The sequence below is a fragment of the Anopheles ziemanni genome, chromosome 2, assembly GCF_943734765.1.
Source record: "Anopheles ziemanni chromosome 2, idAnoZiCoDA_A2_x.2, whole genome shotgun sequence".
Lineage (NCBI taxonomy): Eukaryota > Metazoa > Arthropoda > Insecta > Diptera > Culicidae > Anopheles > Anopheles ziemanni.
Genome location: NC_080705.1, coordinates 72,984,026 through 73,000,492, shown reverse-complemented (window position 1 = coordinate 73,000,492; position 16,467 = coordinate 72,984,026). Strand labels below are relative to the sequence as shown.

At 47.4% G+C, this 16,467-nt stretch overlaps 1 protein-coding gene across 1 annotated transcript in view; it reads right to left on the bottom strand.

The window, feature by feature from the left end:
* Positions 1-5,297: 5,297 nt before the first annotated feature.
* LOC131294294 (ecdysone-induced protein 74EF-like) overlaps positions 5,298-16,467 on the bottom strand; it is a 52,597-nt gene continuing 41,427 nt past the window's right edge. Inside the window, exon 4 of the mRNA XM_058322341.1 lies at positions 5,298-6,160. Within this exon, the coding sequence (XP_058178324.1) occupies positions 5,298-6,160 (863 nt within the window). The remainder of the gene's footprint in view (positions 6,161-16,467) is intronic.

Genomic DNA, 16,467 nt, shown 5'->3' with positions numbered 1-16,467 from the left:
CCCATCACCCCAATATGCCGAAGGTTTATTGTTGATGTATTTACAATGGTTTATGATAATAGATTTTCACTCTTGCTGTTGTTTAACTTAATTACTTTCATACTTACTTTCTAGCTTACTTACTTACTTACAGTTCTAGGAAGTTGAAGTGAGAGGTTCCACTTGATATTCAATGTCAAACATCGAGGACGATCGTCTTAAATTCTTCATTTTCTTCATTAAACATTGGACCACACCAAGATCGGGGGGAAAACCTGCAGCCCACGCGGTTTGATAGTGTAAGAAGTTTTGCTTACCGACTAGGAGATGTTATAATTACGTGACGTATGTGAGTAGAAATGGATTCAAAAAGAAATTTTGCGCAGCATTCAAAATACCGCAATTAAGTTTTACATTATGTTGCTTTCTAATATGGCTCACATTTTCACGCGTCGTATCTCTTATGCGTCTCGGAAACCGTTTGTTTGTTCCTGTGTCTAACATTTGTTGTCATCGGCGGTTCGGGCACCGCTATTGTAGTTAAGTCCATCGGTTGCAACTTGCCTTTCCTTCGTAAGTCCTTTTTGCTCCCTTGCTTGACGAGTTTTTTTTGGTTTTCGATACGTTGTTATGCACTCCGCTCACAGTTGTTACGATATTCAGAATTCGTTAAATTTTATCACATCCAGTTAGCCAATTAAGTTTGAAATATCTTGTTTTACCGTGTTGATAGCCCTCCAGGCGAGCGGTTTGTTTTTTAAACGTTTACCTAGAAGAAAATTTCCATTTTTTTGTTTCTTTTTTCTGAAGTACACAGCCAATCGAAATTCATATCCTGCCGATGACAACAATGTCTCTGGATTAGCGTAGCTCCTTTTTTGTTCAAAACATCACTTGACTCATTCGGTTGGTTTCATTTGACTATGGGTTTTCTCTCAGACTTTTCATTCCTCAAAACCGAAATGGTATTTCTCATTCACAACAAAGTTTCTTTTGAAACAATTCCTGATTTTTCTAGAACTGCTTTCAAGCATCCAACAAAGGCTCGTTGGGCTAGTACTAACATGTTACTCCGTTTTGGTTTTGTTAGTTTGTTGTCTTCAAAGTAAGTTTGAATTGTGCAAAATGCTAGAAGAATTTTCGAGTATTGTTTTGTAATTTGATTTCACTAATTCAGTCTTTTCCATTGGATTAACTCACACCGAACATAGTGTAGCGATATTTTCCTCTTTTTATGCACGAAACCATTAGCTAGCCAGTTACTAGCCTCCAGCGTTTCGTCTCATCCCGTTGCCCAGAAGTCAGTGCGTACAGTGAGATTAAATACAATCAGCTTTTGTTTTTAAAGGGAACCCCGTTCGCTTCCGTTGGGGGACAGTTTTTTTTCCTACTTTTTAGTTCATTTCAAAGCTTCCCGTGGGGACTTCACCTCCTGTTAATATTTTAAACTACCTACTCCGCCACATGCTTGTCGGCCGTTCCTTCCAGCGTACACTCGAAGTCCTAGAAATAAAAATAAAAATAAAAAAAACCAAACCAAACCATAACAAACGATATGGAAATCAAAGTAAACTGACGTCAATCGAGCGAAACGCAAAAAGCACAAAAACGAAATGATAACACAAGTAGGGAGTTGGTAAAGGAAAATAAAAATAAAACTATAATTTATGTAACGGTTTATTCTCCACATTTCTGCTTAAACGCGCAATCTTAAAAGTAGTACAATTTTACACCACGCTCCATCGTGCTATTTACTAAAAAATATGCACAGATTTTCAACGTTCACTAGCTCTCTTTTACGTATTCTCCTCGCGCATTCTCTCTTTCACTATCTCTCTTTTTCTTTTCTCCAAAATTCATCCCTCATGTTCGCACTTAAAAACACACCTTTTTTCTACATGTATGTATAACGTCCATCTCGTTGCGTCTGTTTGTTTTAGCTACAAATTAATTACTTCATAACTCTCAAATATTAAACTTTGTAACAATTAAAAAATAGCATCCGGTGATATAGACTAACTTTTAAACAGATTGCTAACGCGCGCCTCAACGATCACGATCGCAACGGTTGGCTTGCTTCTGCCGGCATGATCTCTGGATTTGTATAGTTTTATATCTTTATCTGTTTTTTTTTGTTTTGTTTTCGTACTATCGTTTCGGTTGTGTTTTGTCGGTATTGCTGGTAGTTTAAATATGTTATCCGTAGCTCTTGGTTTAGTTATTGTTATTTTGCTTTTTTTTCTATTCCCATTAACACTATTGCAGCCCATTTAATGTTTTCCGTTTTTGCACTGCACCCACTTTTGTCCGTTTCAGCATGTTTGTAATAATTAAAAAGAGCACATACATTCATCTTCAATATTGCAATCTGTTTCTGTGGGTCGTTCCAACGGTGATCCCATTGTATCTTTTTTGTGAAGAGACAAACGAATGATTATTTCCCAGTTATTGGATGGAACATATTTGCCTTGTGCGGAACTATAGCTATGTTTTGTAAAGTATGATCGGTTTGTTGCTTTCGTAGGAAAGTCTGTTGTTGTTTTTGCGTGTGTGTGCTATCATAAATCTAACTGAACTTCAGGTATGTATGTTATGTTCTATCGGGTATATCTAGTACGGCAATTGGTGCTGTAAACTGAAAAAAATGTCGCCAAACGCTAGTTAAGAGGTTTAATTTACGGTCCTGGGTGGTTTCTGAGTGAAAAAGAAAAGAACGGTAGAATGTATTAATCCTTTCGTTTCGGGAACAGAACGAGTCCTTAACACGACAAATACTCGGTTGAAGGCAAAGAAAGCAGACGAATAAATTAATGAGATCATGATTCTAGAAACACAAGGAGAAGAAAATCAAAACATCAATATAAAAACGATAAATCCGATTGGAAAGTAAACACACACAAAAATAAAGCGAACAGAAGAGTCCCATCAGCCATACTATCAGCATAAGCTCCAAGTCTCTCGCGCCTAATATCTCTCTTATGCTTTCTTTTTCCTTTCCGGTCTTTTGCCATTTTGTGTTTTATTTTACGGACCGTGTCTAATGTGTGTGCATGGACTTATTGCTTATTGCCGCAATTGCTGCATCCCTGAAGAAAGTGTCTTCCGAGGGATGATGGAAAATTACAGTTAAAAACAATCACGCGTGGTTACACGTGGATCGGGGTGGGTCGTTGGGTGGGGGGCGGAAAGGCAGTGAACATCCGTCGAATACTGTATGACGACTCTGCCGGCTACGTTGCGGTTGAGTGGACACACTGATCCCGAAGACTTGAACGACACTGAACGGTTAAAGAGTGCACTCTCCTGGCTGGCGGATCGTTTCTTTATTGCGATTGGAATAACAAACAAACGCGACTGCGGATGGAGCGACGGACAAGATACAAATAAAGATAAAGTAACTCCTATGTACAGCGAAGGGTTTAAAACTAAAGTAACACAATCGTCCTAAGGCTACGATCACTTACGCATGAACTTGATCGGGGGTTTTTCGCGGGTAAAATTAGCATTAGTTTCGCGTCCGTACCGCGACGAAAGAGATAAAGTTAACATTAACCGCTAAACGTACGGGGGGAGCATGGTTGGAGCTGGGGAAGTGGTACGAGCTAAAAACATAAAATAACACATATTTGTCTTAAAAAACATTATACATTTATACAGTTGGTCCTACCACATCGCGATGCCAACGCTGTTCGAACAGTTTCGCGTGTCGTCTTTTGTCACGAGAGTGGGGCGTTGTAAAAGAAGAAGAACAAGAAACAAAAACTACGAACACGATGGTCCTTAAGGATATGAGTTTTTAAAAAAATTTACACCACGCCACATTGTGTTCGTGTTCGGCCTATCACGTTAAAGCTAGGATTTAAAAACAAAAAATAATATTAATATTTATATTTATATTCATATAAACACTGCACCGTCGAAACGGGGCGAGTGGCTGCTAAGTAGAGTTCGTAGCATGGGGTTGTGCCTTAAAAAACAACTATCTTACAGCAAAATTACAGTGAGAAACATTTCCGAGCTTGCAAGCCACACGCACAAACACACGCACGCACTCGGCTTACACTTAATCGGTCACACAAATGGGCAAAGGTAATTCAATCATATGTTTCTGCAAAAGTAAGCAGGTGCTGCTACGAACGGAAAATTTAATCAACTCCAACAGAAGATAAAACGGAAAAGCAAACCTATCATTTCTTCCCGGTTTCGGGGATTTCCTTATGCAACAATCAATTTAACTCTCGGTGTTTAACCAAAGTGGATGATGGGTTTTTCGCACGTAACATACAACCTCGTTTAACAAACCCCCTAACATTTACTACCCTCTCATGGGGGGGTGTGTGTATATTGTATTTGTATGTGTGACTGTTTTGTACTCTCAGCATACGGTACTACTATTTTCCTAAGCGGGTTTTTTTGTAGTGTTGTGTTTTTGTTATCATGTAGAATCCTACTCTAGTTCCGGATTAACGTTTCGGTTGTGGGGCGATTGAGAACATAACACTAACCATGTAACGCAACGTAACGTCCGATCGGGAATTGATCGTTTTCAAACGAGAACGGAAACACATTTCCATAACTCCTTGCCTTGTTTCGCCAATCGTTATTGTCTTTCGTGAGGTGACCGCACGACTTTTTCATTATCCCCGTTTCCCTTTTTCCGTGTGCTCTTCTTTCTCTTGCCCTGTGTGGCCGATTTTCGATCCAACTATGTGTGTTTTGTTCGCAATCTTAACGAAATAAATTAATCACCAGCGGTTGTTGTACAGTCTACGTACGGACCGAGAATGTAAAGCATAATTCTAATCGAAGAAAGTACCACTACTCGACGCAAGAGTTAACGGCGGGGAAAACCCGGAACAGGAAAACGAAAAGCAAACTCTTTAGTAAAATAAAGTTTAAAAAAAATATACAATCTTAACGTGTCCACAACGGGACAGGTAAAAAGGGGATTGATAAAATAAAATGTTGTAAAAGTGGTAGTAAAAACAGGAAACCAAAAAAAAAAAATAAAACACTTTAAGAGGACTCAATAAATATCAAAGTGGTAAAACGATCCAATTGTACAAGCGGACAACTAGGCAGGACTTCGCCCCGAACACAGCACCACAGTACGGGTCGGCCCGGGGAAGCCTTCCCCCAAGCCTTCCGCGTTCCTGCCCCCCCCTCCCGTGGCGCAGGATGGTGATGGTGGAAGTAGTTGAGTGGAAGAAACCGGACTAGCGTTGATGTGTGGGTGTGGGTAGGTGGCGGGGGTCGGTCGGGAAGCCGGCCAGTGGCACCGCGTCACGCTGCTGGTGATGACGGCGCCGCCTCGGACTTCAGGCCCCGGTGCAGTCGATCTCGACGATGTCCTTCGGCACGTCGACGAACTGGTACACCAGCCGCTGGCCGTCCACCTTCGCCAGGATGCCGCGCTGGTAGTAGTAGCGCAGGGCGCGCCCCATCGTCTCGTAGTTCATGTCCGGTTTGTTCTTGTGCATGCCCCACAGCTTCGACACCGCCTTCGAGTCGACCAGCTTGAACACGCCCTTGTCCCGGTTGGTCCACTTGATGAAGCGCGGGCAGTACTCGCGGTCCTGCAGCAGCTTCAGCAGGAACTCCCACAGGTAGGTGGTGGAGCCCTCGCGCGACTTCCGCTTCACGCCCATCTCCAGCTTCGGCTTCTTCGGCTTCTTCAGCTTGCGCGGCGGGTAGCCCAGCTCGAGCATGTAGGAGAGGTCGTCCGGGCAGCTGGAGGACACGCTGTGCGGTCCGTGCTGGCCGTGGTGTCCGAGCCCGTTCACCAGCCCGTTCGCCATGATCGCGCCGGCGGCGGCGGCCGCATGATGCCCGAGGCTCTGCTGCCCCAGGTGTCCATGGTGTCCGTGGGCGGCGGCGGCGGCGGCGGCCGCTGCAGCTGCGGCCGCATGATGAGACCCCACCAGATGGCCGTGCTGACCGCCTCCCATCGGTCCACCGCCCGCACCGTTCGCCCCTAGCTGCCCTCCGGAACCGGAGCCACCACCGCCCGTCCCACGACCGAGCGCTCCGCCGCCGGAACCGTTTCCGCCGGAAGGTCCGTTCGGTCCCGTCGCGCCTCCCGAGACGAAGTGGTTCGCGGCGGCGGCGGCTGCAGCGGCCGCTGCCGACGGGTATCCGTTGGCCGAGTTCATCGAATGCAGGTAGTGATAGCTGTCCGACACTGAAAGAAAGCGAGCAAACACACACGGAAATGAAACATTAGTTAACCACTCCGGAAGAAAAAAAAAAAATGGCGCGTGGCACCAAAGCGGGAGGAAAATCATCCTTGACAGTGACATTGAACTTGTGAACATCCCCCCCCCCCCCCCCCCCCTCTCAACTTTGGTGGAGGCGTGCGTGGTGATAGCGGTTGAAAAAGTGCACACAAAGTTGCCGATATGGCGCTGAACTCTGCAGGGGTTCGCCTGAACGTTAGTCGCCCCGGGGCCTTATCAGTCATCCGCGTACACTCCGCCGGAACATTCTCAATCCATTTGCTCAATACCCCTAGTGCCATGGGAAAAGGTTTCCTTTACGCTGTTACGCGAGTTTTGTTGGCCAGGCCCCCGTTTTATATGAAGTTCTAAGTATACTCGTAAGTAGTAACTAGTCCATGGCTTCGGTAAAGTCCATTTCTTACACTATCAATTATTCTTATGGTTTTTTTCCACTCGCCGGAAGATTTCCGGTTTAGCTTAGCGACAGGAACGTGCTTCCGATTTAATTAATAACATTCAACCACTTGTGTCCAACCCTTGAAGTGGGCCACCTGGACTGGAAGGTTTAGGGGGCTTACGATACGATTCCATTAAGCTAAATCTCAACCAGCTGGGAAAGTCCTAATTTTTCCACATTCCAATGTGGTTTGACACTTGTCCGTACACGATGCCCCCCGGCGTTCCCGAGTTGGAGCGCACTTATCGCCACCATGACCACCTTGGAAACAAGGAAGCAATGACAACCGGGAGAAAAATCTGAAGCTCGTGAGTATTTTTAAACGTTGGTTCCATAAACGTAAACAGCATCGAAACGGGCGGAAGTGATGTCGCTTTGGTGAAGTGCTGAGTGAGTCTGATAACTGTGTTCCGGGGAGGAGAGGAGGCTCGAATGTTTGCACTTCTCAAGCGCGGCCACTCCAGAAATGTGTGCACACACCGGGATACTTTGTTATGCGTGGCCAATGCAACAGGTTAGTCTGTTATTATTTTTATCGATCTTTAAAAACCCCTTTTCCAATTGGGAAACACGTCCAAGTGCGTTTAATATTCGGTTTCCACTTTAATGAGGTGTTCTTTCACTCGACTAGCGAGGCTCATTTACCGGGAGCATCGTTTCGGAATTTTTCCGAACTTCCCGGCTCGGGGAGGGTCGTTAAATCATGCTAGAAGTATTTATTGTTCCTGTCTTCAACTGCGTACATGAAGTTGGATGCTGCGAGCGCCGTTAAATCCGCATGGATCGGATGGAAAAAGGCCAATAAAAACACTCGCACACACAAACACATAATGACGGGAGTAATTGGCAACATTGGCCGGTGACCTGGGCGATGGGAAATGGTCGAAAAAGCCCGTCGTCCGTCTTTAACGTTTCCACGAACGCTCGCGTAAGACGGTTTTTCCTTGCAGCCTTCGGTAGCGTATGTTTGTTTGACGTATTTTGTTGCTCCTCCCGGATCGCGTTGATTTGTTTTACTTTACTCCCTATCTCCCAATCTTTTTCCTTCTCTTTTTCTCCCTCTCGCTCTTCGCAGGCTAATGCAACACCAGGCGCATAGTTCAGCGTCATAAAGTTACGTTCCGTGAATGCGAAAGTAAAAAAAACTGCATCCAGCGCGAAAAGCATGCCGCCGTGTCATTCGGTGGATGGTTGAAGGGAGGAAGAAGGGGGGGGGGGGGGGGGGGTGGAGCAAGAACCAAGCTCTAAGCCACCACCGGCGAGGACCAATGACCAGGAAACGAAGACGAACGCGCGCACACAATGGACGCGAGATGTTGTGGTGACCTTCAAACGTTCGTTCGTCGCTGAAGGAAGACGCCCTGTTCCCGAGGGAGACGCCTCCCCGAATGGGATCGGAGCGCACCTGAGCATGATCTCCTACCGCCGTACGTCTTCCCCCAGGCCTTCAACCAGGTTCCCGACGCCGTCCACTGTGCGGTCGCGTCTTCGGTGCAATTCCTTCGTGGAGTGATTATGTTTTTAAAACCCATTATCGTAATCTCTGCTCCCCATCATTGTGTACGCGCCTCTGGCTGCGGTTTTTTATTTTTCGCACACATGTTTACTTTATGCTCGACTGCAGGCTCTGCGAACCTCCCCCGGGGGGAGGGGGAGGCTGGGTTCCCGCTTTTTGCAGCAGGTGGAGAAGAGCGAAGTAAAAAGACTGAAAATGTAGTTTTCAAATGCATCGTGTTAACGGTTGGAGCTTGCAATTTGTTTGCTTCCAGCGCACAAAGTTTAAATCATAAATGAGTAAAGGCAATTTTACTGTTGCTTGCAAATTTCTAATCAGAAAAGTCTTAATACGATTCAAAACATTAGAATATTATTCATGTCTAGAATATTATTTATATTTTCAAACGCTTGAAAAGATATACACAAAAGTTCCATTCTCGAAGCAACGATTTCAAAATCATCCTCGCTCCGGTTTTTGCACTCGAGTTTAACACGTGTAGTAAAAAGTGGCCAACGCCATCGTCGGGGTGTACATTTCCGCTTAATCTAAACCCATCACACCGCGAGGCCGGAAGCGAGCGCATCAGAAAACCGGTCCCTCCCCTTCATTTTCGACTCATCCGTCTTCGGTTGTCTGCGCGGTGTTCGATTTGCTTCGTTTTGTTTTTTTTTTTGTTCGTTGCTCGTTCGGTGTGCACATAATGCATATTGCAACACCACCGGCAGCATCGCGACTGCACTTGCATTCGGCACGCCGTACGCCGGAACGGAAGATAGAACGAACCACGGGAAGAAATAAACAAACGCAAACGGCGAGAAGAGAGCGGCGATGGGAAGAAAAATTGTCGGTTCTAAGTTCTTGCAGCATTTGCGATGGCAAGTATCCCCTGACGGGTGCACTGGAGACCAGACTGGAGGCGCGAGGACGGGCGGAAAAACGTACATGAAACGCCGCCCGCGAGGAAAAACTAAATAACGAGTGACCTTCTGCCGAGCGATCACCCTACAAATCCACTGAACTGGCCCCGGCCACAGTAAAGGCGGTCTGTATGGGTGGGGGGAAAGGAAGGGAGGACTCTAACTCCTGTACCTTCTGTTTCTGTGTATGTGTGTGTTTGGTTTGAAGCGGGGTTTTCCATTGAAAGCCGAGAACATCACTTCTAAGCTGCGGAAGAAGGCAAAGGCGCGGGAGGGGGCAGCCGGTGAGGAAGCCCTTCGACGTGGGGGTTGCCAAGATGCCAAAGCTACTGCTTCCCCTCGCTGCGGAGAGCAGCTGAGAGCTTGCCGGTCGTGTGAGTGCCCCGCGGTTTCGCCGAGCAGGTTGAGAGTGCATCGAAAAATGCAGCACTGCAACTGCATCAGCTGCAAGTGCGGAGCGACGAACTGCATCGGCCTCTAGCACAATGAAAAAAAACTGGCCGTTTCCTCCAGCGGGCGTCCAGCATAAGTTGAGGCCGGGTGGCCTTAGCCTTTGACTCGCTGGCATGCAAGACGAATAACGTTTCAAAAGTGTGTTTATGCCTCTTAGCGGCCTTGTGTGATTATTTATGTTTTGATCGTACGATGATCGAAGCAATAAACGTTTTACCATTACTTGTTTATTTATCATAACGATATTGAATTTTATTATGACTCCTATCATACAAGGTATTCATTCGAACGAATCGATGAAAAATGTTAGTCACCATTTCCGACAAATATTTAACTCAATTATTAGTTATCAAATTATCAAAACCAATAATTGTTTTGACCTTGAACAACAATGTCTTCCTTCAAACGACAATGGCCACGCAACAAGTGAACTGAAATGCCTTGGCAAAGGGTACCGTCGGCTAGCTTGATGCCGGAAAAATGCAGCGACTTCGAAATGGAGAGAGGCGCTCAGGTCGGTAAGCGAGTGACAGGTTTTTTCCGCTTATTCCTTCCGCTGGCGGTTTCCCGTGCAACTGCACTTCCTCCCGGGGGCAGGAGGAACGAGTGAACGAGAAAATGGTAGGTGAAAAGGCAGACCAGAACGACGGGAAAGACGACGACGATGCAATGCAACTGCATCCCGATGAACTCGCGGACGTGAAGGTGGCAAGTGCACACCACCTTATTGGATTGGTTTCGCTTTCCTTTTTTTTTCTCTCCATCTTTTCTGGTTTCCCTTCCGGCGCTTGGTTGTTGTTTTGTCTTGGTTCCGTGCTTCCTGCGCATAAAGCGACGACAAGCGACCGTCGCTCACGTGTACCCATTTTCCGCCCGTGGAAAGGAACTGCGTTCGGGTGGAAAAGTGTGTGCTTGTGATTTTGGCACCAGCAAACAAAGCTGAAGGTCGAAAAGGTGTCCAGAAAATTTAGGGATCGGTAGTTGCTCCTTGAGTGGGGGGGTTTCGGAAGTTTTGGCGCTACACGAGGCAACGAGTGTCACCTTGGGACGAATCCTTGGAAGATACCGATCCAAAAGGACCATCGGTGGGCTCACCCCCGTTGGGATTTCGGTCAATGCTTCCACGTGCTCCGACGGTGCATGGAAAGGCAAATGTATTTTTATCCCAAACTGGGGTCAACGTTTCGAAAGCTTCCTCATATTTCGGGGTGTGTATTTGCCTCAACCGAGTTGTAGTTCCTGTGCTTTATGCAATCAAGTACATGAGGAGCTTATTTTTGTCAAAATACCATAACTTACTTTTGTTTTGCTAAGCTTAGGAATGCTTGATAAAATTAATGTTTTTATTTCAAACACCTCTTAAGAATATATCGAAAGGGTATTTGTTTTTGTTTCTAAGTGTAGGCTTCTCTCATTTTCTACAATTTTTATTGTTTGTTTATCTTTCTGTAGTTGTCAACGGTCTCTTTTTGGATCTATCAATCACAATTAAAAGGTCAAAACGAATAAATATCTCAGCAAGATACCAAATTTTCGAGCGGCCAGTTTAGTCACAAACAAACTGTTCGTACCATCATCCCCATCGCTCACGATTGGGGGAGGAATGCTTTTTGCATTCTATTATCCTATTTTAAATTATTTCACACTTCCGCCGGTTCCTTCTATTGCCGGCCCGCCATTCCCGTGCCCATTGACGCCCGTGCACCATGCAATGCCGTAATTGATTGCTGCTGCTGCTTGTTGTTCGTTTCGCCAAGCCGAACCGGGCCAGAACGGAAGGAAAGTGGACGTGTACACACAAACACCAAACAAATGAGCGCCAGTAACGCGCATGGCGTGCGCATCGGCCAAATGGGGAGTTCGCCCCGCGGCACTGCGTGGTCATCGACACATTGTCTTTGCCTGCATTCGCTGAAGGTCACCCGTGTTGCATCGTGGCAATGGTATATTGCGCCATCACCCGCGGGGTGGTGGGAGAGAGAGAGAGTGTGGGTAGAGGGGAGCGGCTTATAACGGCATTCGCGAAACGGAAGGCGCTAGAAAACCGGACCGGAAGGTGTTGGCGTCGTTGTGGCGCTGGATGGAGCTATCGAGAAGCGATGAACCGTATCGTGGCGATGTTTCCTAAACCACATTCGGTCATTGGCATAACCGGAAGCGACCTCCGGGCCGGTACGCTTTCCCAAAGGCACGCGATGGCAAACATTGAAACACCACCAAGCGGGTATCGATCCCTCGGCGTCCACCGAATGTCCCTTGGCATTAGCACGGCGTTGAGTTATCTAATCAAATTAAAGGCCGGAAGTCAAGTAACGGGCAACATTGGCTGTGGGGCTTCTTGCGTTCGAATGCGGAATTAGTTTTGCCCCGGGCTCCTGGGCGCTCAAGCCAAGGTTGATGTAATCTCGAAACCATGGCATCCACGCAAACTTCCAAGGTCATTCCAGAACTTCTGGGCGAAAGGTCACGCCACTTTTTTCGCCGAGCGGCGTTTGTTCACAGTTACAGCAAACCTCAAAGCAATCGCCCGGGAGCGTAAGATTTTTTTTCCCCCCTCTGAGTGTTATTTCAATCAACAAAAGACGGCGATCTCGAGGGAGGTCAAAACAAACTTCTACCACATCTGACGTTTCGAGAACGTTATACTCAAACGACGACACGAACGGTGAGACGAATTACCTACAGGTAGGTGAGAATTAAAATTACCAACACACCACGGTCGAATGTGAGGCAGACCAAATTCCCACCTTCCCTTGCCGCCATCTTTATCCTGCCTTCCCGAGTGACATCCGCTCGCTCCCCACGGTACGCGAAACGGAAGTGCAACTCCGGAGATTGGAGTTAAAAAACCCTCGAATCGGGACGCAAAAACAACCAAAACTAATTGGCCGCGACTGTCTGGAGTGTCTGGGACCGGCAGCACGTCAACATCAGGAAGTCCGTCTGGATCGGCGTGTGAACTGCATTGAACTGGCATTTGCATGCCGATCGCGGCCGATCGAGGAAAGGAAAATCGCACAACAAAGCGCATTCGAGTGGGATTGTTTCGCTTTTCGCTTCCATCTACGGTACGGGGTAAAATTTGGCACGTCCAGAGTCTCGTTCCAGAACCACAGTATCCCCAAACCGAGGTTCGGCCGGGAAAGTGATTAGCGTTAGGTCCAGGTATGGTGCGAACGAACATTAGAGGCTTTAAAACAGGTAAGGGTAGTCGGTGATATGCAGCTTGGCATCGATTTTATTTCTTCCACATGGTGGCCGGACGTGATCCGGAGGGAAGCTTCCAGTGCAGAACGTTGCATTTAAACCAAAGTCAGGAGTTCCTTCGTTGCTGTTCTGACCATAAGGAAGTCGTTTTACAGTTCCTTATGGCGGCTTAAGCCATATTACGCGTCAACAACGAATTTCGGTAGCAATGGAGGAAACCAAAACGGCGTCAAGACAGCCAAAATACGGTTCCTTCTAATCGGGACACACACCGGAAGTGTTTAATAATGGCCGCGAATTCAATGTCGGAGGTACCTCTACAAATGGCACACAACAGAACTCGCTGGTTAGAGGGAAATTAATTGGCGGCCCCGAATTTAACTGTCACATAACCGGCACTCGGATGGATTCCAGTGGGAGGAAGGCGAGTATCATGGCAGTTCGCGAAAGTGCTTCGGTGATTTAACCTTTTTTTCTTTCCACACATTTGCAACCCTAGGCGAGAAGTGGCGATGGTGATCATGATGATGAAGAAGCAGTGTTGCAGCTGACGAGGAAGACGGTTCATCGTGTCAATTAGCACCACACCCCTGCCTCCCGAAGAGGACGCATACAAATAAATTCCAAGTCTACAAGGAAATAAAGACTTCGATTGAGCGTTCGCTTCCTGAGACGTTCATGCTGGAGACCGCGTTGGAGCACTTTTTTGGGGAGCATATTTACAAACCTTTTTACCCTGTAGACTCTCCTCGGGACTTGATAAATGTGCTCCGGCTGAAGCGATTCCATCTCTTCCACCACCCCCCTCCCAGGGGTGGAGCGGAATGGGGGAAAGAGTCAGGCCGTTTGTTTGATTGCTTAATTTGACTCAATTTTGGTCCGCGGATGAAGGGCTGCCGTCTTGTCTTGGGGATCTGGCACGAAACAGTGAGCTGGCGCGAACGTTTTCGCGAGGTCAACGATCGCCCGTATCCATTGCGGCGTGTCATCCACACGCCGTTGGGGCGTGTGCGTATTTGTTTTGTTTTGTTGGGACGGACGATAAAGTATTTTTCTGTCCCAAAGTTGATCTTCTTTTGACGATATTTCAATAGAATCGGTGGCAGTCGGTTTTATGTAAATTTTTAATGACAATTTGCGCCAGGAAAACAGAAGACGATCAGTATCCAATTACAATGCAGAAACCCTCGCCGTTTCGTTCGCAAAATCAAACAGCGTACGATCGCTACCGACGCGGGAGCTAGCGATGCGCTTGACATAGGAAATGAAGCGTCTGATCTACCGGATCACCGGTCTACCAAAGCGGAACACAAAACAAGAGGAAACGGCAGTAAAAGACGGAGGTGCATGTGCAAGATGCGCCATTTGCCATGCCACACTCGCAAATAAGCGGAAGGAAGCCGTGAACCTGTTCGGGTGCTAGCGTTTCCAGACGGCCTGCGGGGATTGATGGGATTGTAGCGATAAGTGTGCACAAAAAAAAGAAAGAAAGACGGATAGACACCTCATCTCGAGTCGAGTGGGACAGGTTAGGGGCAATATTAAAGTCAAGAGAAGAATGAAAAACCCCGAATACCTGGAACAACGGCAACAACAGGTAGACACCCGGCTGAACACTGGATGAGGTGTGAAGAATAAATTATCCCTTCCGTGTCATCCGGAAGCTCTCCCGACGAACCGATTACCATAGGCCCATTCAGACTCCGTCGAACGGATACATATCTGTGCCGTCAGGTATCGGGTCGATCTTCGCCAGAAGGGAATGCTTAAATAATTCCGCAGGTTTTTGTTCCTTTTTGGTAAACGGTGTTAAGCAGGGTATCGGTAAGGAATGTGACACTAGTGACTTGGGTTTTCACCCCAAGTGTTGCATATAATTCCACCGGTAAGGTGTTTGTTGCAAGTGCGGTACCTTCCCCCTGGTTCTTAGTGGAGAGCCGCCTTCGTAGGGCTTCCCGGGTCGTAATGGCATCGGTTTTGCCAGCTTTGCCTGACTTTGCGTCGTGTTCTGGTGGGCGTTCTGGGATGTCTGTGTGCGGCGGGTGTTATGACATCCGGAAGGAACTAAGAAAACTAAGGTAAGGCGGAACTGCATACCGTGTAACCAAACGCCACTCGCGGTGGTCTCGTGCGGCAATGGCACACACGTTGCGTCACTTTGTGTGTGCAGAACTTCTCCCCGGCCGGATTGGGAACCGGTTTCGCTCCGGAGCGAGGCACCGTTTCGCAAGTCGTTTGCGGATAATGGGATGACAGGGAAGGGGGGGAGGGAAAATCCTCCAACGCCGGGTGTGAGTCAATGGGCGCCCGCTCGTGAATCACTGCAGGTGAAACGTGGCGTCTGGAGTTCGGGTTTTTGGAATGTCCCAACAATATTAAGATTCATCGCACGGAATCGAACCGTAGAACTTGGCGCGTTGGCGTATTGCTAAAGGCATTTCCTTCCGCAGCGTTCTTCTTCGTAGAACGGTTCAGAAGACAGGCGGTACACTTCCGGTTTGCGAATTCCATCTGATGATGAATGTCCGCGAAGGCGCGCAACAATGTCTCAACCGCCGGGTGGCGCTTTCTTTTCACTGCTGGGAAAGCAAGGCCATGGAATTTTCTTCGAAGCTCCACCAATCCGGAGGTCTGTTGAGCGGCACGTGAGGGCCCCTACCACCTGGCCAGTGGCTTTTCTTGCCCTGTTTGCAATTGCGAATTTGGTAGGCTTCGGTCTAAGTAGAGGGGGAAGCCCCACCGTACGCGGCGGGTTGTTTACCTTGTGTCAGCGTCCGGTAGCGGTTGAAGAGTTTCTATTTTGCAGCGGCACAAAAAAAAGTCTGCCAGCCGGATGGGCGTGGGGCCACTAGAAGGAAGTCACTCGCACCAAGAACTGACCTTCAGCAAGCTCAAAACAACCGTACGTATGCACAACAAATACGCACGGTTGCGCTGGCAAAGGGAAGGCACCGACCCGAAAAGGGCACCGCTGGCGTTAGTTGTGCAAATGCAAGCGGAAGTGGGCGGCCCGTTAGCTGGCCGGTAAAAGATGTCATGACGAACGCGATTCTATCGGGTTTGTGGAATTTCAAGCTCTCCTGAGGTCCAACGATCTTCCAGCAACAAATGATTCGGACGATTCTACTATCGTATGTTTACTACGATTGTGTCATCTGTCACTTTGACAGTTCGACATAATCAATCTAGTAGCAGCTATTTTTAACCCCAACCGATAGCTAGCGAAGTGTGTTTGATGAAACTTGTCCTCCACCTCCCATCACCCCACCCGACCGTATCAAAAATGACATGATTGCGACCTGTTCCTGTTTCGATAAAGCTTATCAGCCACGGCGGGGTTAGATTGCACGCTGCACCATCGCTGATTCGCTCGCTCGCTGCGTTTTCAGTCGCCAACGCCAAATGTCACTAAATTTGGCACGTATGCAACTCGCTTTTAATTCCACCGAATCTTAAGCCTGCCTCAACGAGCTCTTCTTCGGGCGTTCTGATAAAAGCCCACATCGTCACAGAACTCCTTCCCGGTGCAGGGACTTATAAAAAACCATTTGACGCAAACCGGGCGACCGTAAATTGAAGACACAATAAAAATCCATCCAAATCTCGAAACGCATTCTTATCGCTGTTTTGGGGCGTGCAAATATAAATGAAACCACGACGTTCCGATGAGTTCCTTCGCGAACTAAACGGTTTGCCATTTTTTGTGTTTCGCTGGCGTTATCGTGCCGGATTGCAACC